This window comes from Biomphalaria glabrata, chromosome 3 (assembly GCF_947242115.1).
Source record: "Biomphalaria glabrata chromosome 3, xgBioGlab47.1, whole genome shotgun sequence".
NCBI classification, from domain to species: Eukaryota; Metazoa; Mollusca; class Gastropoda; family Planorbidae; genus Biomphalaria; species Biomphalaria glabrata.
The window spans coordinates 49,108,958-49,130,785 of NC_074713.1; the positions used below are offsets into that span (position 1 = coordinate 49,108,958).

The 21,828-nt window shown below is 33.3% G+C and overlaps 2 protein-coding genes across 5 annotated transcripts in view; one reads left to right on the forward strand and one right to left on the reverse strand.

Moving 5' to 3' along the window:
• LOC106051987 (UTP--glucose-1-phosphate uridylyltransferase-like) overlaps window positions 1–2,264 on the forward strand; it is a 52,471-nt gene extending 50,207 nt beyond the window's left edge. For all 3 annotated transcript variants that reach the window (XM_056022434.1, XM_056022433.1, XM_056022432.1), the window contains exon 15: window positions 293–2,264. In XM_056022434.1, coding sequence (XP_055878409.1) covers window positions 293–400 — 108 coding nt within the window. In that variant the 3' untranslated portion in view covers window positions 401–2,264. The remainder of the gene's footprint in view (window positions 1–292) is intronic.
• Window positions 1,700–21,795, reverse strand: LOC106051986 (vacuolar protein sorting-associated protein 54-like). 2 transcript variants are annotated; one of them, XM_056022430.1, is made up of 25 exons: window positions 21,669–21,795; window positions 19,992–20,326; window positions 18,128–18,423; window positions 17,333–17,426; window positions 16,007–16,038; window positions 15,583–15,717; window positions 15,293–15,435; window positions 15,105–15,204; window positions 14,659–14,801; window positions 13,874–14,000; window positions 13,335–13,442; window positions 12,872–12,930; window positions 12,156–12,252; window positions 11,430–11,554; window positions 10,605–10,737; window positions 10,309–10,490; window positions 9,341–9,423; window positions 9,068–9,103; window positions 8,581–8,641; window positions 7,952–8,057; window positions 7,417–7,626; window positions 6,591–6,671; window positions 6,350–6,457; window positions 6,151–6,245; window positions 1,700–4,823 (listed from the first exon to the last, which is right to left on the reverse strand). In XM_056022430.1, exons 2-25 carry the CDS (start codon window positions 20,251–20,253, stop codon window positions 4,721–4,723), a joined length of 2,919 nt encoding a protein of 972 aa, XP_055878405.1. In that variant the 5' UTR covers window positions 20,254–20,326; window positions 21,669–21,795; the 3' UTR covers window positions 1,700–4,720. The 2 variants fall into 2 exon arrangements, with proteins under 2 accessions (XP_055878405.1, XP_055878406.1); XM_056022431.1 differs by having other exon boundaries at window positions 21,698–21,745.
• Between the last annotated feature and the right edge of the window lie 33 nt (window positions 21,796–21,828).

Sequence of the window (21,828 nt, forward strand, 5' to 3'; positions counted from 1 at the left end):
GGGGACTAGAACCAAACAATACAAAAACTCATTTGTTCCCTACTCTGTCAGACTGTATCAGCGCTGCTCGTTGACTGGGCAACGTGAATCAAGACTTCTTTGTATGTTTTGTCTGTTCTATTTATGTGAATGTTGTTTTTGTTGTTTTGATTTGAGGAAAGAATCATTGTAATCACAACAAATTTTCAATAAGGATCAATAAAGCAGTCTTAGTCTTAGCAAACCGATCAGTATTTTAAACTTTTGATGTGCTTCCAAAAAAATATTTTTAAACTTTTTTTGTTGTCTGCAGGGCACTGTCATTATAATTGCTAACCATGGAGAGAAAATTGACATTCCAATGGGCTCTATACTGGAGAACAAGATTGTATCTGGCAATTTGAGGATATTGGATCATTAGCAGCCTGTTGACATCAAGTTACTTACACTATTACTGTCACTGTTGATCACTAGTACCACAACACAGGGAACTCAATTCTCTTTGTCCCATTCAAGTTGCAGTATTATAGGGTATTTATTATTATCACAAAGGGGTTGAACATAGTAGCTGTATCAAATTTGTTAATAACATAGCATAGTAACTGAAGTGGTTCATAGCATAATTCAATTACTTCATCTTTAATCAGACTAAATACAACTGGAAAGAGTTATACAAAATTGCTGCCATTTTATTTCTATGTTGATGATTGGACCTTGGTAGCAGTGAGTGAATGTACTAGAGTAGTGTTAATCTAGGGTATGTGTGTGCATTAGATAAGTGTTAATTTGGTATTTGTGTGTGTGTTATCTTAGATTGAATGAAAGTATTGTTCATCAACTGTATATGTTTGAAGTGAAGAACTTTCAGGTGCTAGTTGGATGCCTGGGATAGTCACGTATGTTCACATCAGTCTTGTTACTTATGTTCACATCTGTCTTGTTACTTATGTTCACATCAGTCTTGTTACTTGTGGCTTGTCCAGTAAATGAAAAGACTAGCAGGTTGAATAGATTCAAGATGTATCACTCAAACTGTTGATGTTTTAGTATGTCTGAAAGTCACTTTCCTTCTGTTATCAGACAGCTGTGAAATACTTTCAGCTGAATTGGAATATTACCAAGAAATGTTAGCAAGAATTGTGTATCTTTTGCTACTTTGGTGACTTTTATTTTGGCTACTGTGTATATCTATCTTGTTTCTTCAACACATAGACTTATCACTGTTGAGAACATCTAGCCATGTTCATTATAATATAAACAATAAAGCCTTCAACTAGTGGTTCTCTTGGCCCCTATATATCATTCTCCAGCAAGTCTACATAGTATACATTTCTGAGAAAATATTTAAGAACCTTTAGTTTAAACTGTGTACCTGTATGATAGAATTAATATCTACCATCTGTTTGTGATTTCAATTGGTAGTGTCCATTCACATTTGGGTGTACAGATAGAAATATATGTATATATAGAGTTTATTATACTTAACAAATATATACCGGTAGTTCTATTTTTTCATCTCTCTCTCTTGTTCATATACCTTTATGTACAGCTGGGAATGTTTAACATGGGAACTAACTACTTGGGATACTAAGGGAAGCTTTACAGTAGTGTTTAGAGTGTCACTTTATTTAATTAGTATAAATAATTAAATTCAGTCATTAAAAGAAAAAAACACTCCAATAAAAAATGGTACAAAACTTGCATTGTCCTTTTTTTCCCCCCCCCTCAAAACTATTTGGATCCTATTGAAATCTTTGTTCAAACAGTTACAAGAATTATTTCTATGACTTCTCTAGAAATATTGTTCTAATTGACACATCCTTAGCTGTCTGGATTGAACTCTAGTTATTTACCCCTGTTGTTTTTTTTTTTATATACTTCTGTTTTTCTCAGCTTTACAGGTTTTAAAAAAAACAACATTTATATCATGTTTTTACAGACTTTTTTCTTTTATTTCTTAATGGCAATATAATAATTGTGATACGTTTTATTAACCATGGGAAGTTATTGTCTTGTGATTTATGATAAATTAATATACTTGTCTACTCTTGGGTTGTTTTTTTATTTATATAGAAATGAGTTTGTACATCCTATTTGTTGATTGCTTTCAAGAAATAAATGCATGTTCTTTCATAAACGGATTACTTAGAGGGTGTAATAACAATGATTTACTTGTATATTTCTTGTATTGTACCCCACCCCATTCACTGGACAAGTGGCTTCCCAGGTCTATCATCATTAATCATTTCATATAATAAAGCATATTTTAACAAGAAAAAAAAAAAGACTTCTAGTTTTTTGTGGTTTATAACTGCATTCACCAATAATACACAAGCAAAGCACCAAAGAATCCAGTGTAAAAATTTTAATGTAAATATCACATGAAGCAAGAATCACTGAAACATGAAGAATGAGTCACACTCGCTGTTGTAACATGACATTCTACTGAGTAGCAGTTTCATGGTTTTATTTCAAAATGTACTGTCCACATGTTCATCCACTGTGTTTATAGAAGAACTATTGGGTCTACCGGTTTTTTTTTCCCAATGAAGTCGCCAATTCATTTCTTCCTAGTCTTTATTATAGCAGTTTCTGATTTTAATGCAATGGAACTAGACTGAATGGAGACGGACATTTTTATTTTATGTAAAAACTGTACGAAAATATTTGTATTATGTTGTAAAGTAGACACACAAGTTCAAATTTAGTTTATTTGATTTTCTAACCAAATAAATAGGCGAAGACAATTTTTTTAATCTAGGAATGGAGTCATTTTAGTGATGGTATTACAATGTCAGTGGAATAAAATACAACCACCAGTTCTGCATATTACATTATTTTATAAACAAAACACGTCTAGGAATGCTTGACATTTTTGTAACCCTCACATTGGAGAACATTCTGAACTGTAGAATTTGTTAACAAACTAAGAAATAAGGCATATATGTAAAACTTAAGTGTAATTTAAAATTCAAGCCCTCACATCAATACTGTGCAGATACAAAACTCAACACTCTAGCGAATGGCACTGAACTAGCATTCTAGCTTTAAATATTTTTCTTTTCTGAAATACTGAATCGTATGATTGGATCAGGTGAATGATTCAATCTGGAGCAGAAACAAGAAGTTTCCAAGGTTGGCATACATCATATTAGTAGTAGCCAATAGATTCTGTTTCATTTGTCCTACTTGAGAGAGATACCATTAAACTGAATACAGTATCTTTGTTTCAAGAATTTGTGCCATGATAGACATAATACATTATAATAACAAGACAATCTTTGAATTGAAAAAACAGCAAGACATTGGAGGGGAAAAATACCATTTCATATTTACAATTCAATTGGACAGAAACATTTGAAATAAATACTGACATCCAATGAGCATTCACACTTATTAAACGCCCCTAGCCAATCAAATTAAACTCTAAAAGAATCCCTCAAGAAATACTTAATGGCTATCAAAATGTTCAGAGAACTGAAGGACATCCCACTTCCAATGATACTTCTGCCATGGCTAATCAACTTATATGTTTCTTTGAAATCATGTTTAAATGTCAAAATATTGTGAACCATAAATAGGACTTGTTTGATTCCTTGCACTTGATGAGCCAAATCAATTTTGTCTTTCACTCACGGAAACCTTTTAAAACTCAAATTTTGACATCTTCAGCAAGATTTTGAAGGAAATTTCTAATGGGCAACAAAAAAATGCTTTCTATTATTAGATAAAAATAAAACGACCAAACTTTCTGCACATAGGCACAAATAACCTCAATAAATTAAAACTGTATACAATAAGGAATAAGCTACGTTGAGAAAAACAAAAATCTGTGTGAATTATTGGTCAAGTCCCCTTATATAGATTCTACCTACAATGGTAGTTTCCACAACATTGGTCAGTCGGTTATAAACAAACTAAGTTCACATATTGCACTTGAAAGAAGAAAATATACAACAATTGCCATAAGTAGAAACCTATTGGAACAGCAAGCATCTTTGAGTCAAAGCACTTTTGGTACTTAGTAGTACTTTTTTTGTTTTGCTTGACAGCTTGTTTTGTAGATCAAATTATGCCATGCCAGAGATGAAGTGTTGAACTGCGTTAGATCCAATTATTGCAAAATACATCCATCAGTACAAGTTGCCTACTGGGAGTGTGGGTGCAACAAAGCTTTACAATTAGCTCAGGATTTTAAGGGACATGGTAGCCTAACAAGATCATGCTTAACTGTTAGGTTCTGGGTTTGAGTCTAGGATTTTTACTTCAGCATTGACCTCTAAGGGTCAAGCTAACTGAATAACCTGAAACCCTTAGAGGAAAATGATAGTTGATATATAAAGTCCATACTGGCCATTATAATAGTCAAATCTAGTGAAAGTCACAGAAATAAGTGGACTAGCCTCCTGTCCAAACAATTGTATAGTGACCTAAATGGGTTGACAGAAAATTGTCCACTCCTAGGAAGCATAATTAGGTTTGATTTAATTGAGGTCTGGCTGTGTATGCCATAAAACTACTGACCATGAAGACAAAGAAGCACATATGAACATGATTCTGCATGCTAGTATCCAACATGTAATGAGTAGTTTTAATATGAACATCACAGCATTATGTTATGTGATGGCGGTGTGACTGTGATGTGAAGATGCTGTCACTCAATCCAGCAGTTGCTCAGTCAAACTCTTCTTGCTGCCTAATCCTTTCTTCCTGTCATGTATGAGGCTGCTAATGAAAGATGTCACCTGACATCCCAGACTGCATTCGTGCTGGTCACAAGGTTCTCCAGTCCTTTGAGCGTGTTGAAACTTCCAGAGTAGAAGGTCAAGTCAGATATCACAAGCCTGGGGGAGGGAGAAAGAATCCAATAATAACAACAATAAACCCTGTTCTTGAGCCACACTTAATAACACTTTTATAGAACCAAATAAATGCACACAATTGTCAACATACATATTTTATATTATATTATCATTAAACTCTGAGTGTGGGCCTGAGACTCAAATCTTCTCTTGCAAAAGCACTTAATGCATGCATGTCACTTATACAGGTCAAGAAACTTCTTCCCATAGAAGGAAATCAGAAAGTCTAGAGCAGTCAAAAAGAATATGTTACAGTTTCCTCTTCATCCCTACAAAGGGGACATCATGAGTCAAAAGTTTGGCCTGAACCATTTGAAATATAAAATAACTGGACAGTGGCCTGTCCAGCACTGTGGTAAAATAGTTTGATCAGGGCTGGGAAACCTCCACAACAGGGAAGGGTGGTCAGGGTGCCTTATGTGCTTCACAACACCGCTGGATTTTTGGAGCTTGTCCCTTTTTTTTCATTGCTATCGATTGGATTGTTGCTAGAGTATGATAAGCTATTAATACACCCCCGCCATTTCCATTTCTATACTAGGCTAACTGTGCATTAATAGAGATAACATTTTGATATTGAACAATGACTAACCATTCAGTAAATATGAGATATAAAAAAAACTTGACTATTTTAATGTAGCATGATGTAAAAAAGAGTTGGCAGTAAGATATAAGAGGCCACCATAAGTTGCGCCCTGAGAACTAGTCAACTTTACTCAACATAAATGGGTTTTATCTTAGTAGTGCTCCTGAAGGTTACGAGAAAAGAAGACACAGTGTATGTACTCGGTTTGTAAATGGTATCAGATTTTCTATTTGTGATTTTTAGGTCCCTAATTATCATCCAGGTTTGATGGATACCTGACCTTGGTTGGGAAAATAAAAAGGTGCTTGGTTATTAATGACATCTTTATAATTCACTATCCACAAAAACAGATTTCTTGGCCAAATAAAAAGTTGTATCTATTGTGACCTTATAAGTAAAGTAAAGTTCTCCTTTCAGACCTTGCGATCTATGGGGCAGATGATGTAAACGTCATCTGTTTCTGTGGCCCACGGTTAACGAGGGTGTCATACCAACCACCTTTACTTTTCCCCAACTAATGTCAGGTACCCATTAGAGCTGGATGGAGAGGTGCCCTAAATATCCTGAAAGTAAAACTCCCAAGCTTCACCAGGATTTCAACCAGGGACCTTCAGTTCGGAACACAAGCGCTTTACCACTCAGCCATTCCTCCTAATGACCTCATGCACTGTAATAAATCAATCCAGTCTATCCTACTAGGTAAAAAAGTGATAGGTTACTTACCCACATTGTGGTCCACCATCATTGGTCACTTTTAATGCAGCTAGCCGCTTGCCAAGAAGGTGCATGAAAGACTGGTTGATCCTTTGAAATAATTCCTGAAAGTATGAAATCATATTACAACATTAGTGTTAATGTCTTTCTACATGCTGAGTTATCCTATGAGCTAGGTGTATCGATTAGTTTCCTTCTATGTACTCACTCTAATCTGAGATAAAGGCAATGTCCCGACTAAAGCTTCATGAAGCTTGGCCAGTTGTTTACATATAGTTCTAAAACATTGGGAAGGCATTGGGGCTTTCACTTCATACTGGAATATAGACCACACAGAAATTATTAAATCTTCTTGTCATTTGGAGCTTATGTTAGAATGAGATGCTATTGCTACTTATAAATAGTCTAAAATGAAAATGGTCTAGCAAGAAAAAGAGTGGCAAGCAAACCTTAGTTAGCTGTGATTCAGTCATATTCTCAGAGATGCTGATTAACTTCAGGTTGATTTCTTCAATGTGGTCATCATAATCCTAGGAACAACAAGATGGTTTAGATTTTTTTTTGCACTTCAGGTTTATGTAAAGCATAAACTGCTGCAGTGTTTATGTAAAAAGCATAATTATAAATAATAAAGAATATCCATATTTATATTATATTATATTCACATTCTTAGCATAAATCATAAATATTCTTAGCAGTGTCCCTTGAATTTTCTGATGATCTAGTAGTCCCGCTGCAGTACTGTCCTAACAAGAATTTTCTCATGTGACAGATAGATAGATAGTGATACTGAAATGTTTACATTATTGCAGATTTTTTTTTTTTTAAAGGCTTTTTGCCCAACACTTTAAAAAATTTACTTTAATTAGTTTGAAAAAAAAATATAGTGTGATTTTTGTAGTTCTTGATTGAAGGATTTAACTATATGGTAAACATCAAAATTTAAAGATTTCATTATTAAAGTTTTTGTTGTAACATCACAGTAATAATATTTTTTGTGAAGTCCCATTAAGAAATCATCTTAGAAATTCATACTAAGAAAGGTGGATAAACATATATATATATATTACTTTTAATTTTAGTGGGTAAATAACTTATGAATTAAGAAAATAAAATAGTCTAAACAAGATAGGTGTCTCTTCAAACTATCTTCTGATCTGTCCTCAGGTATCTGGCCTTTGTTATTTTTATTCCTTTATATTCTCTTGACTTTATTTCAAGGTGACTAGCCAATTATGATTTTTAAGTAACAGAATCATATAAAGTTCAGCATACCTTGGTGATTTTCTTGAAATTTTTGAGCATGTTGCTATTTTTAGCAGGTAGAGTTTGTTCAAAGTGTTCCTTAACTTGTGGTATAAAAAAGACAACAAGCTGCAGACATCTTGAAGCCAACGCTAGGTTCTTAGTGGAAATAGTTTTAAGCCCCACCAGTTGTCTGGCTCCTGCTCCTATCAGTAGCTGACAAGTGCGGGAATTGAACATCTGAAATTTTTAAATTTCCATTCACATAAAAAAGAGGTGAAAAAGATTATCAATGTATTTTATTTTTATGTTTTATTCTAATAACACATGACACACAAAGTAAGAAGATATTTTTTTTTACATAATGTTACAAATCTTGTCATTATAGAAATTGTGATAGTATCCAGCAAGACAGACCTGAAATCCAATGTTCAGTTAACTAGATCCACTTATTTTGCATCAGATTAAAAACTTAGAACAGTTGGTTACCCATTATAAGAAAACAGGCAAATACACTTATCAAATGGTGTTACTAAATATGTTGATAGCTCAATGGCGTTCTTACCTTCAATAAATCTATAAGCCTAGTAAGGAGATCTGGGGTAGCAGAAGGGATGTCAACAACACACTGACAGTATTCTACCATCATTTTGACCAACATCAACACAGTGCTGGAACACAGTCATTTAATCATAAGTCAAACAGACATAACACATGCCAGTAAACTAGCAGAGTCATAAGTCTTGAGAAACCAATAGCTCTTCTATCATAACATTCAAAGTCATTCATGGTATAGAAATCACAAGTAACAGAGCCTAAAATACTGAAGTAAATTAGAAGGAACACTGTATAGCTTTGAGAGATGCATATTGGTGTTCTGACTAAAGAAGTTTGATTTCCTGACTTAAAAGTCAAGACAGTGTATTGGGAGAGCCATTGGTTGCAAATGCATCACTTCTAAAAGGAGAGAGTGGCTCATAAAGCCTAACATTAACTGAAGCATGTGAGGCTCATAATAGGCAGAAAATGTACTGCATTAAGGTATTAAGTGTGTTAAGATTTGCATTGTGGTTATCTCTTTAAGTTTGTTCCTTTAATAGATGATTTAAGCTAAAAAAAAGCAGTGAAAATGTGTGATTATAAAGGGTGACAAATGAACTCTTTCCTTTAAGGACCCACACAAACAGTACATACCCAACAACTGCAAACTCTTCCTCCCCTGCATATAAATATTGTTTAGTTATTTGAGTGCTGCCTGGAAAAAAAAGAACAACAGTAAAACATTCAAAAGTTTATTCCAAATATGAGAAGTATGTGTGCCATTAATCGATGAAACGAAACCTTAAAACTTTACATGTAGAGAAAAATATAATTTTTTTAAATGTCACTCATAATAAGAATACACTTCACAAAACTCTTCTATAAAACAAATCATCAAATACTAACAAAATCAGTTTCATTGAAAACTCAAAATTAACATAACATTTTTTTACTTCACAATTATTTATTTATACAAAATATTTGGGAATAAGATGTGACCTAAAAAAACAAAAAAATTATCACACATTATTTTTTCCTTTTTTTTTTTTAACATACTTGGTTTCAATTCTTTAAAACATAATCTTCTCAATGTTACTACTGAAATTTAATTTATATCACATCTCATTTAACTGTGTCTTACCTGTGCCAGATTTTTTTTCAGGTAATGTTAAAGTACCTTAAAATGAAAAAACAAAATTGTTAACCATAGAAATAAATGGTCAAAGGTCAAATACCTGAGTTAAGACCACGTCACATAGCAATGAAACGTCAACAATTAATCATTACTTTTGCTAACAGACTGAGCCGAGGTGAACTGGATGTGTTCACACAAACATTAAATAAGTCTCGGAGTCATAACAAGTGGAAGACAAAAAGAAAGTTAGCAAAACATATGAATTCAAACGAAAGTCACCTGTGTTGATGACATGACTGACTAAGTCTTGAAACTCGGCAGGTACATCAGCCTGTCTCCACCTCTCATTGTCTAGGATCAGACTGAAAAGAAGATTGATAAATTTGAGGATAGAAGTAGGATGCAAGAGGAAATAGAATGTATCAGGATAGAATCAAAGTATGACACAGTGAGAGTTTTAAAATGAGAAGAGTCAACAGATGTTTCACTCTTCATAAATATACCAGAAGTTGATTCCCTGTATGTGCGAGTTTATGATGTAAACTTGATCAAAGTAGGGCGGATGTATTGGTTGCGTAGGCTGAAGTGTTTCTGATGAATCCACGAGGTGGTCTGGTATAATTCAAGTGTATAAAAAGGACGGTAATTCTAAATGAAAGCATGGGTCAGCCAGCTTTGTTATTTTTTACTGTAATCTTAAATCTTGGGTTTTCTCTCAGATTTTTTTTTGTTTTATTTTAGTTGCTATAAGATTTACTAGATCTATCATTTAGATTCAACTATTCTAGACCTAAAGCCAACATTCACACACAATATATACACACAACCAGTGCTTTAGGAATTAGGCTTCAATATACTTCTCTGTGATGGCCAATGACCTTGAAGCACCATTGACCACTCCTATTACTAACTTGGCTGCATTTCAAATTCATTACTTTTAGTTCTGAACTAAACAAAATATCTTTATCTAATTGTATTAGAAAGCAATTTTATTATTTTGTGAATTTGACCTCTTTTCATAATTACAAAGTATTGCTTTCAACAAAGTGTTAAAATGTTAGAATTGACTTTTTTAAATCTTCCACCCCAAGATTTTAAATATAATTTGTCCAGTAATTCAAATACTGGGCTGTGAAGTAAAATCTTTCATTTAAGAAGGTGGAGTGTCCCATTTAAGAAAAAAAAAAAAATGGTTTTGTTAATTCTGTTGGGGAGGGAGAGCAGGAGGGGTCGTGGGTGTCAGTCACCTGAGTTTATTCTTTCTCTCCTCATGGAATCGAGCAACAAACTTGTTGGCCTGGTTCTGAAGGACTCCTCTGAGTGACATGCTCTTCCTACCACACACTTGCTCAGTGTCACTGACAAAGTCCTCAATACACCTTGACAGAATAACAAACTCTGACGATGACAGGCGATCTAAGAATCCATCCTTAAATATATTAAAATTAAAGAAATATGTTATAATTAAAAAAAAAAATGGTTAGGGACATTTATTATAAAATGAATACTTTTTGAAAATAGAAAGAAAAATGGCTCTGCAAACCTTGGCTCTAGCATTCATGACCTTCACGCATCTGTCATGGCCGTAGTCACTCACAGCATACAACATTTCTCTAAGGCAAACCTGGGCCTTGTCATATTCTGCTGAGGTTATCATGACATCAACATCTTCACTCCTGTCGCAGACAAAAATATCAATATTTGTGCCAGCTTCAAATTGAAGGTAGTAGAACTGTCTAATACATAAAGTCTAAAGGAATGTGATTTTGAGTTTCAATGGCACATAATTTACAAGGGTCTTACAAGTCGCTGTACAGACCCTATGTCATGGCATTTCCTTTCACTGAATGTAAGGAGCAGCATAAAGGAAATGCTTTAAAGACAATCTGAGGCTCTTACTGGCTAGAGAGAGAACACCTGGCAGCAAAGAATATAAAGCTGGAAAACCTTTAAAATGATACTTGGAGACATATTTAACCATCAAAGTAATACTAATTTCGAAGATTGGTGCAGACAGCAAATTAAAACCAATTAGAAACTGCAGGATTTTAACTTTGACAAAACATGTAGATAGCAAAGAGAGTCTGGAGTGCCATGTCAAATTCTGGACTTTTTGTGCCTCAAAGTGTAGTACAATGACCAAGGGTCTTTATTTGACAAAGCTGATAACGTGGGAGGGAGGGGGGAGAGGGGGGGGGGCAGAGTTAGGAAAAGGCTCAAAATAACAGAAAGACATTTAGCTCAGTTCAAAAGTTGGATGAGAAAGTGAATAAATCAAAATAAAAGTTTGTTCCTCATTTCACAGTGTGTTTTTGACCATCAAACCTGAAACATCAAGGAATGACTTTTGAAAAAAGAAAATACTTACAAAGAAACATGGAGATATTCAGTCTCTCCAACATCCTCCCCTGAGGCAGCCATTGCAGCATCTGAGCAAGCTTTGTTCTTGCCTGCAGCCATACCCATAATATTTGTCACTAGACCATGAAATGCCTAGGAACAAGAACAAGATCTTTCAGAAATTTCCAAAAAAAAAGAACACTACTAAAAGTATTGCATTAACACAAGCCAGTTAGGTCTTGTATGTTAAATACTTGTTTTAATACGTCTATAATTCATCTTTGAAGCCAAACATATCAGAAGGTAATAAAGAGGAGTTTTTTATAAAAAATGGTCAGACATTTTGTTTGCAAAACTATTCTGCATAATGATTTTTCAACATGTATTTTTTTAATAAAAAGAAATACATCAAAATGTAAAATTAAAGATATGTTTGTTTGTTGTGTAAAATGTTTTACATGTTTCAGATGTTCCTTCATTATTGAATATAATCTAGTCCAAACCTCGGACAGGACGATGGGGATGGCAGTGGGCAGTGAATAAACACGGGAGCATCAAGACAACCAAACATCAAACAGCTATAGTCCCTGACATTACTACATAATTTTAGATTTTTTTTTAACTTTTGAAAAAAAATAAATTCATCACTTAAAGAAAAATTTTATCCTCGTCATTCAAAAAGCCATCAGTAAGAGAAAAACAAATTGCTATCATCCAACAAGGGAAACTAAAAATCATTAACCAATGGACTTGCCTTGGTTCTATCCAACAAGACCATGACGCTAGCAAAGACTTGCTTGAGTAGCTCCATCCACTGAGGGTAGTTTAACAATCTCATTTGGTCAGCCAAACTGGAATATTATTTTTGTACAATGTAACAATTATAAATTTATTCTTTATATATTACACAACAGATTCGAGTTAACTAAATGAGCTGACAAACTTCTAAAGTATCAAAGCTATTTTGTAGCAGAAAAAGTTCATGCAACCACACCAACAAGATATTTATATATAGAAGTGTGATTTTGACATTCAGCCGTAGCTCTCGATCGCTCCTCAAGGCGTGAAGCTGTGAGTGTCGGAGTCATGAGATATGAAGCAAGAAGAGTGGCCAGCAACAAAGAGCGCCAAACCAACAAAAAATCTGAGAGAAGAAGCAGGCTTATATGCAATGACCAAACCTAGTCATGCCACATATGCGGCCAGCTTTTTAAAGCGAGGATTGGACTTTACAGTCACCCTCGAGTTCATAGGATATGAGAAACGTGCTCATCTTCTATCACAAAGACTGTTCTGATTTACCAAAATCTACAGTATTAATTACAGGCACTATTTTCTGAACACATACAACATTAAAAATAAGAAAAAACTTAATTAAATAAAATAAATTCAAGAAATTAAATCTTTTACAAACTTGTGTTGATAAGTTTTAAGTCATTTATCGTAGACATTGGTAATTAACAGTCTTACCTGCTGGCATTATTCTCTGTATCATTACAATCTGCAATGGCCACAGCTTCAACAACAGTCTAAGGAAACAAACAGTGACCAAGTTCTTTCATGTCTTTTATATACATGATTTCATTCAAATGATAATAATAAAATAATAATAATCTTTATTATCCTTGGGAAAGTGTGCCTTAACATTAACACTACTGCAAGGCAAATAACAAAACATTATAAAGCAAAGGAATTAATATTATAGCAAATAATTTATACTCAAACTTAGACACATTATGTTCAATGATTCTATAGCTAAAGGAATTTAATGGTTCTTGGGTATATTTGTGATCAATGTCTTTTATTTTCTATGTGTCAAATTTAAAATCTTCATCCAGATTGTGTTTTTTTTATGTTTAAAATATACAAAGAGAGAGCGAGAGAGAGAAGTTTTCTGAATCAAAATATCAAAAACTTTTTTTTTTAAATTTACCTGTTTGACTGTAGCCTTGAGGGCTGTGAAGGCTTCCTCTCTGTAGACATCAATGAAGTTAAACTTGTGCTGCCTTAGCATGCCAAACAGCACAGACACTAAGTGTTCCTGAAAGTAACGAAAGTTTCAAATTTGTTTAGTAAAAAAAAAAAAACACAAAAAACAACAGGGATAAGCTACATGTGATGGACTAGCTGTGATATTCCAATAATAGAGCAGAGTAAGAGAATGGTGGCTGAGTCAAAAGAGTGCTGAGGGCCAAGCCTGGGACCATAAAGTAAGGTAAAGTAAAGGTAGCTGCAAATAACTATTTTATATGATTATCACATACCCTAACCCTAACCTTTAAAAGATAGAGCTCAACTTTTATTTAAATTAAAATGTATTTATTTATAGATCATTTTGAAAGCCACATCCTAGCAAACCAAAAATATTTTACAAAAAGGAAAAAAATTTTTTTATAACAATTTAATCCTGTTATTTACTAATGTACCGACAATCTTTCAAACTACTTCCATGGCAGACATTCTGTCACTGACCTCATCAGCCAAGAGAAGAGCATCTTTGACTGGTCGATTAAGTTCCATTGAAATACAGCGATTGAAATCTGCCTGTAGCATTTTGTCTATCAACTTTTCCATTTCAGCTAACTGTGAACCAAGATGTCTGTAACACAAAAATATTAGTTTAAACAATAGAAAGTAAAACTTTAATGAAAGAGGGTTTTTTTTGTCAATTTTATAATTCAAAACATTCACATTATCTTATTCTTATCTTCAAATATCATTACAAAGGATGCCTGCCTAATTGTGTCGTATGCACTCTGGAGTGTCATCTCGATAGTTGGATTCGGATTTTTGGCAAATCTGCACAATTTAGGCTATGTCATCATCTCAAGAGGTTGGGATAGGAAGGATGTAATTATCTACAATTCTGAAGGAACATCTTAAGCTTGTAAAACATGACAGTGATTGCCAACAAAGGGACATGTGTTAGTCTTCATGTTTTTAAGTTACCTCATCTGTAATTAGCTTGGAGGAGTAAAAGTTTTTGGTCCTCTCTTAATAGACAACCTCAAGGCCATTGAGACAAGACAACACCTTCCATAATAATCATGACATCTTCTGAGAAACTATGAAAGGCAAGATCAACTATGGAACAACCATACAGACCTGTTAACTACCTCACCCTAAGGTCGATACTAGTCAACAATCAGAAAGAGGAGTGGCTCAACCAATGGGCATCAGGAAACATAGGAGTGTAACTGTGGTGTTGTTTTTATTCTCTTTCTGTTCTCCACTCTTACAACGAACTAAGTGTTTACCTAAAACTGTGTATTCCAGCCAGATCCTTACAGAGTACATCTTGGGACGTGGAGATCAGATCTAGGGAACCAATGAACTCATTGTTGGAAAGCAGTCTCTGAATGGTAGGCTGGGTCTCATGAATGGAGGACATGATTTTGAGCTGTGGAAATGTGTACAGTGTAGCACAGTTAACAAATGGGATAAATAAAACAAAACGTTCTTAACAAACTAAATTTCTTCAAATTATTTTGTTTGTTTTAATACAAAAAGTGATTTGAACAAAATCATTACAAATGTTAATTTCACTCACTTAGACAATTTTTAATGAATTAGTTTTAATATAAAAATTACTAATAATGATTTCTGCTGTTCAAATTTTAAAATTAATTTGTATCCAGGGCCCAATTTTATTAGAAGGGCAGAAACAAGTCTACAATTTAATAGAGATAAAACCAGGACAAACCTTATTGTATAATGCTTGGTAATTGGCTTTTGTACGAGACAGTTTGATGACTTTTAGGGACTCTTTAGCAATCTTTTCATTTAAAATGTTAATATATTCCCTGAAACATTAAAAAAAGGATTGAACCTCGTTTAGTTTCTACATATTTTACTCTACTCCTAAAAATGCAGTTTTTCTAGTTCCATCACCTGAGTTGTTTGATACACTGGATTGTGTGGGCAAGGTTCTCCTGAAGCTCATCGTGTGATGTCATAGCATGAAAGAAAGCTTCAGACTTCTGTGAAATCTGCCGAGCAATTTGCACCTCTACACTGTCCAAATAATGACTCAGCTGTGGATTTGACAAGTCATTACTATCACTGGAAGAATTAATTACTTTATAGTGTCGACCAATGGCTAATTAGAAAAATATGTTTTTTTTAATTTTAAATATTACAAGAAAAAAAAAATATTTGTTAGACAACACTCCCTGGTTTACCTTTTCCTGAAGAAGCTTTGTAGACTGTCGTTTATCTGTTTGTTGAGTAGATTTTGATTCTTCTATTTGGGACCAAGGGAAAACTGCATTAAATATTTCTGGATTCTCTAGATTAAATTGGGTTGACATAAAAAGCTGTGAAGTGAGAGAAGACAAGCATGAGAGCATTTATAACTCCTAACAACACCAAGCTAAATACAAGTATTTATACACACAAAATTTATTTAATGCTCGTTAGCCAAAGACCAATGTTTCATTTCTAACTGAACAGTACATTGTAATAAATAAAAAAGCAGCTAACACAAGTTAATCAATGTGAACAATGGTGTAAGAAAAACTAATCTTTATGGTAATTACTATTCTTAGAAATATAAGGACTTTGTCCCACTAACTTATATATAAAAGATAAAACAAACTATTCTACCTTAATTTGGTCATAGTCTGCTCTACCTTGCTCTGAAATAAGGAAACAAAAAATAATTTGTTGGGGGTTTTTTTTAAGAGGGGGGGGGGGGAGGAGGGGATTTATTTTTTCTTTCCATCACAAACATAAAATAAAATCTGGAAATTATGTTTTTGTGTAATTATGTTATTGTGTAATGATTAAAATATACAGCTAAATACTAGATGCATGATGCGTAGGACATAATCATCTTCTTTTTTGAAGCAACGTCTGTATTATATAAGATAAGATAAAAGTGTGCTCAATGGAAAAAGCAATCAAGCCTAACAAACTTCAAACCCAATCTAAGGAAAACGCAATCAAGCCTAACAAATTTCAAGCCCAATCTGAATATGCTTGAGAATGGAATAATTACTATGTTTTCAGCTCCATCTTCACATGAAGACAAGAAATTTTAAAAAGGGAAAAAAAAATCTAGCCCAGTTTGACCTAGTTTGGGAATGGTTTCCTCATTAATCTAACAAGTGCAACATCTGCTAATGGCCCTATAACAAATGCCCTACAACATTAATCAAGCACACAGATAACAAATTACTACTTGCAGATCATACTATAGAACTAAAGGAAATAGTTGTTTGTATCCATAGTCTTTTTTTTTTTAAATACAGCAATACATATTTTAAATCATTCTATTTTACACTATTGTGGCAGTTTACAAAATATTTGCAAGAATTTAATATAACAGCAGTCATGACATTAAAGTACTCCATAGGTCTTTGAATGACTTTGAAGTACTCCATAGTTCTATTGAATGACTTTAAAGTACTACATAGGTCTTTGAATGACTTTGAAGTACACCACGTTTCTATTGAATGACTTTGAAGTACTTTACAGTTCTTTGAATGACTTTGAAGTACTCCATAGTTCTGATGAATGACTTTGAAGTACTCCACATTTCTATTGAATGACTATGAAGTATTCCACACTTCTATTGAATAACTATGAAGTATTCCACAGTTCTATTGAATAACTATGAAGTACTCCACAGTTCTATTGAATGACTTGGAAGTACTCCATAGCTCTTTGAATGACTTTGAAGTATTCCACAGTTCTATTGAATGACTATGAAGTACTCCACAGTTCTATTAAATGACTTGGAACTACTCCATAGCTCTTTTAATGACTTTGAAGTACTCCACAGTTATATTGAATGACTATGAAGTATTCCACAGTTCTATTGAATGACTTTGAAGTACTCCATAGTTCTATTGAATGACTTTGAAGTACTCCATAGTTCTTTTAATGACTTTGAAGTACTCCACAGTTCTATTAAATCATGCAACTCACCTAATTGTTTGAAATGAAGGGATGGAAAAATATCTTTGCCCCCGGTGGGAGCTTCCGTCAGCTTGTCTCTATTTTTGGAATGTTTTTTCAATCTCTATGGGAAAAAAAAATAAAAATTATTTTTGTATCTAGTGCAAATTTCTGCATTAGAAAAAAAAAATGAAAACTGACATATTAATAATTTTTCTTTGATTACTTTTACAATGTCACAAGTCAAGATGTAAAGTCCAGGCCTGTAACTAAAGTTTTCTAGGAATGTTAGTAGAAGGAATGTCAAGGCTGGAATTAGGTTTCTCTAAATAGAATGGCTTGCACTTACTAAAATTAGCCAAAAATTTCAGAATCATTTATATACCACAACTACTCAAAAATATCTCAAACAGAAAGATCAGACGATAAATTTAGGGGGGAAAAAAGCGAATGTTGTTAGTTTCTTTTAAAATAAATTTAATTTGATAATCTTGTATTCAGAGAAACTACTACACCTGTTTTCTATTACATACACATTAAGTTCAAATAATTAAAAGTGTTTAAGTGTTCAACTAGATCTACAATACACTTACACATAATGTGGGATCAGAAAAGTCAATACATCATGACTGTACTATTTCATTGTGACAATGACTACATTTAGCTCATATTTGCTATCTGTTTAGCATGTGTATCGGCCATGCTAGTTCATGTTTTCACCAAGACATTCATAATGTAAGAACTACATACTGGTTAACCAACAAACAGAATGTTAACTCTATAGAAAATGTACCACCACAGCAATCACAAATAACTTGTACTTACAACTGATGTTTTCCTGAGATATTTCTCAAAATGTTTTAGTCCTATTTCAGGGACATATGGCGATGGAAGTATCTCTGCCTTCTCAAAAGACTGGCCCCAAGTTTTTGTGAAGAAATCAGTTTCTCGTTTAACAAGTCTCGGATCATTCAGCAGCGCTGGCAGGTTAACAGTGGCATTGTGTATTGTCCACTTAAACTGATCTTGCACAATGCAGGGATCAGAATTGGTAGTGGCTTGCCCTTCACTACACTGTCGCTCTTCACTTCGGATTGATCTAATTTTACTTCTGGCACCACCTGTCAATAAATCATTTATGACATTTTCAAATAAATTATTTAGTGTTTGTATAAAATGCACTAAAGAAGTAAAAACAAAAATGTTTGGGCCACCAGCCCTTCATCAGCTACAAACAAACAAGAAAGACTAAACAATAAACACAAAACAGTTAACTTATCTATCCAATGTTGTTTATCAAGGCCAAAAAGAAACAAGCTGTGCTGGTGTAAAAGTGCAGGAAATTGGAAGGGGCGATGATGTTTCACAGAAATAAATTGGTTAAAGGTTGAGTGTTTATCCCCACCTCATTTTAAATTTTTTAAAAAGTGTTTGTTGTTGATCCTGTGAGGATGGAAGGTGCACGACATGTAAATTTAAGTTATTTTCAATCTGCAGAAGAATATTTTTATCATTGCATTGTTGTATCGCAGTGATGAGAACAGTGCTACTCCTATGTTGTGCTACTGAAATGAACTGAAATGGGGTTAGTAGCAAGATTTTGAATGTCTCTTAAGGTGTTCTTGGAGTCGCATTTTTAAGGTCTTGCCTATGTTTCCAATGTGAAGACATCTTGATAGTCATTTCAGGACAAGTGATGGTGGCTTTAGTTAGTGTGTGTTTGCAGGTCTGACAGTTAAGATGTTCACATGGCCAAGTGCAAGATTCACTTGAAATGATATGAAGTTTAGTATCTCTTGAATAGTGTAAAAGTAAAGTTACCCTTTCAGAACTTGCAATCTATAGGGCAGATGATCTAAAGGTCATCTGTTTCTGTTTCACGGTTAATGAGGGTGTAATGTGGCCAGCAAAACGACCAACCATTTCCTCAACTCATGTCAGGTATCCATTAGAGCTGGGTGGACTCAGAAGTGCCCAAAGATCCCAAAAAATCCCAGTCTTCACCAACAATCGAACCAGGAACCCCCGGTTTAGAAGCCAAGTGCTTTATGACCCCCCCCCCCTCCCATGTTCAGTGTAATAGACCTCAATATGTTGTGATCTGTACAATATTATATATAGTGGAACTTAGGCTAGCAAATGCATGTGATAGCAAACATTTGGAAAATAAAATTATTTATTAAATTTTTTTATTTGGACAGGATGCTGACCAACATTTTAGACCAAGCATCATTTCTGCTCAGTCATTATCCTTCTTATTTAGTGATTATTATGTTTACTAAATATTTTTTTTTATTATTTTAACTGTGTTCTTTTATGTTTTTCTGTTTATTCCACTCTAATTATAATGTATTATAACTGTTCTGATTAAAAAAAAAACATACTACCTATATTGCATTGCCTATAACTTTCATATATTTATTAGCAAGTCAACATTGTCTGGGAACCAATTAAATCTATTTCCTTTTCTTATGGGAAATTTTTTTCTTCAGATACCTGTAATGAACTTTTTGTGGGTATCAGCCAACTTTCCAGAATGGATTGTGGTTTATAGTCAAAAATCCATTTAACTCTTTTGCAGTGTTTAGTATCATATTCCATGCTATTTTATTTTTCAAAGTATAGGCCTAAAAAGAGATTCTATGTAACATGAAGAGATGTGTATAATGTTAATGTGATTTCTACTCACCATGCTCAGTATGGATGTGATCCTTGATGACATGGTCATCATAATCTCTATCACTCACACCTTCTAAAGGTAGCGACGGACAGACACCGTTCATGCCGTAACGACAAACATAGGAACCACCTTCTTTGGAACAGTGAAAATCACGTAAGTGTTGGCTGAAATCTCTGGGAGACTTAAACACATTGGCATCCCGACATAGGCTACATTTTTTCCAAGGAATGTATTGGTGTGTCACCTGACTTTGTAGTGCAGTTAAAGACATCGCAAACTGATTTCTCCTTCCATCAATGTTTTTACTCTTATGAATTTGACTTCCAAAATTAGGAATCAGATGTCTGCAATTTATTAAGAAGTTTGTTTTTAATTTAATAATTTTAATGCTCAATTCAGAAATCTAAAAGAAAAAAAAGTAAAGTTTTGTCTTTTTTTTTTATAGTACGCAAAATGTGTCTGATTGTAATAATCCAACAATTTAATTTCATTATATAATTTAATAAAAAAAAAGTGGGATTAATTTTGTTTTCATTAGAGATAAATGTTCACTAATATGATCATCTTTAAATGATGGCTTTTTTTCATGACAATATGAGGAGTATTTGTACAGATTTGACCTTAGAACTTATGGAACAAGGAAAAAGCCTTTATCTTTGTGTCTTTCTGAGTATACACACTCCCAACCAGCACTTTAAATTGATTTCTAGATTTATAGAATCTAGATCTAGTGACTAGTTTTGTAAACTCTAGTCACACTCTAGTATAAATGAAAATGAGTATTATCATTATCATAATTATGAAATCTAGTCAAGATCTAGTAGATCTAAAGTAGTATGAATATAGATTGATATTATATAGTATAATATAGACAAAGTCAATTATAGTCTCCAGTGACTCTAGCCTAGACTATCTAACTCTATTACTAAATCTAAAAATTCTAAAGTATAAATCTAGATTCTAGACTAGATAGATCTAGATTTATAAGATATCTAGATCTCTCTACTCTCTACCATGAGTACTAGACTACTAATAAGTCTAATAGAGTCTCTAGAGTCAAGAAGTATACACTTAATACACTACTATATTTATACTATTTATATTTATTTATAGATCTAGACTCTAGTAGTAATAGTTTAACTTAAGTACATATAGTAATAGTAAATATATTATAGTATCTTATATTCTACTTCTAGACCTAGATTGGCTAGATCTACTAAATTTTTAATTTATTTAAACTTAAACTCAAGTTAGACAAGTTAGACTTAGAGTTTAGGGCTTAGGGAGTTGGCAAGTTTAGAGTTCTAAAGACTGACCAAAGTGTCTCAAGACTAAAGTTAAAATAAATGAGTTAAAAGAGAATTCCCATTCATGATTCACACACAAAAAAAAAACAACACTAAACTAAAGTCTAGTACTTTAGAGTCTAGTACTCAGTTAGTCAGTAGTAAAGTAAAAGTTACTTTGTCTACTATTACTAGATCTATTGAAGACTATTCTAGTCTAAAAGTTAGTAAAAGTAAAAGTAAAGTAAAAGATTAAAAAGTCTAAAGCCAAAGCTTCAGAAGTTCAGTCCATTTAAATCAATAGTGATGTCAATAGAGCACATTTCAAATGAATTCCTTAATTCTTAATTAGCGAAGCACTTGACACATCTGTTATGGACACTATCGTATTAAAAATTACCAGATTGCCAGAACTAGACTAGTTTGTACTTTATTTATATTAGAGACTTTTACTCCATTTTGACTCTCGTGATTACATTTCCGGTCGAACGTGGCTAGGCGCTCGGTGTTGCTAATGAAATTTGACCATTATAAATTGACTATCAAATCAAATATTGATT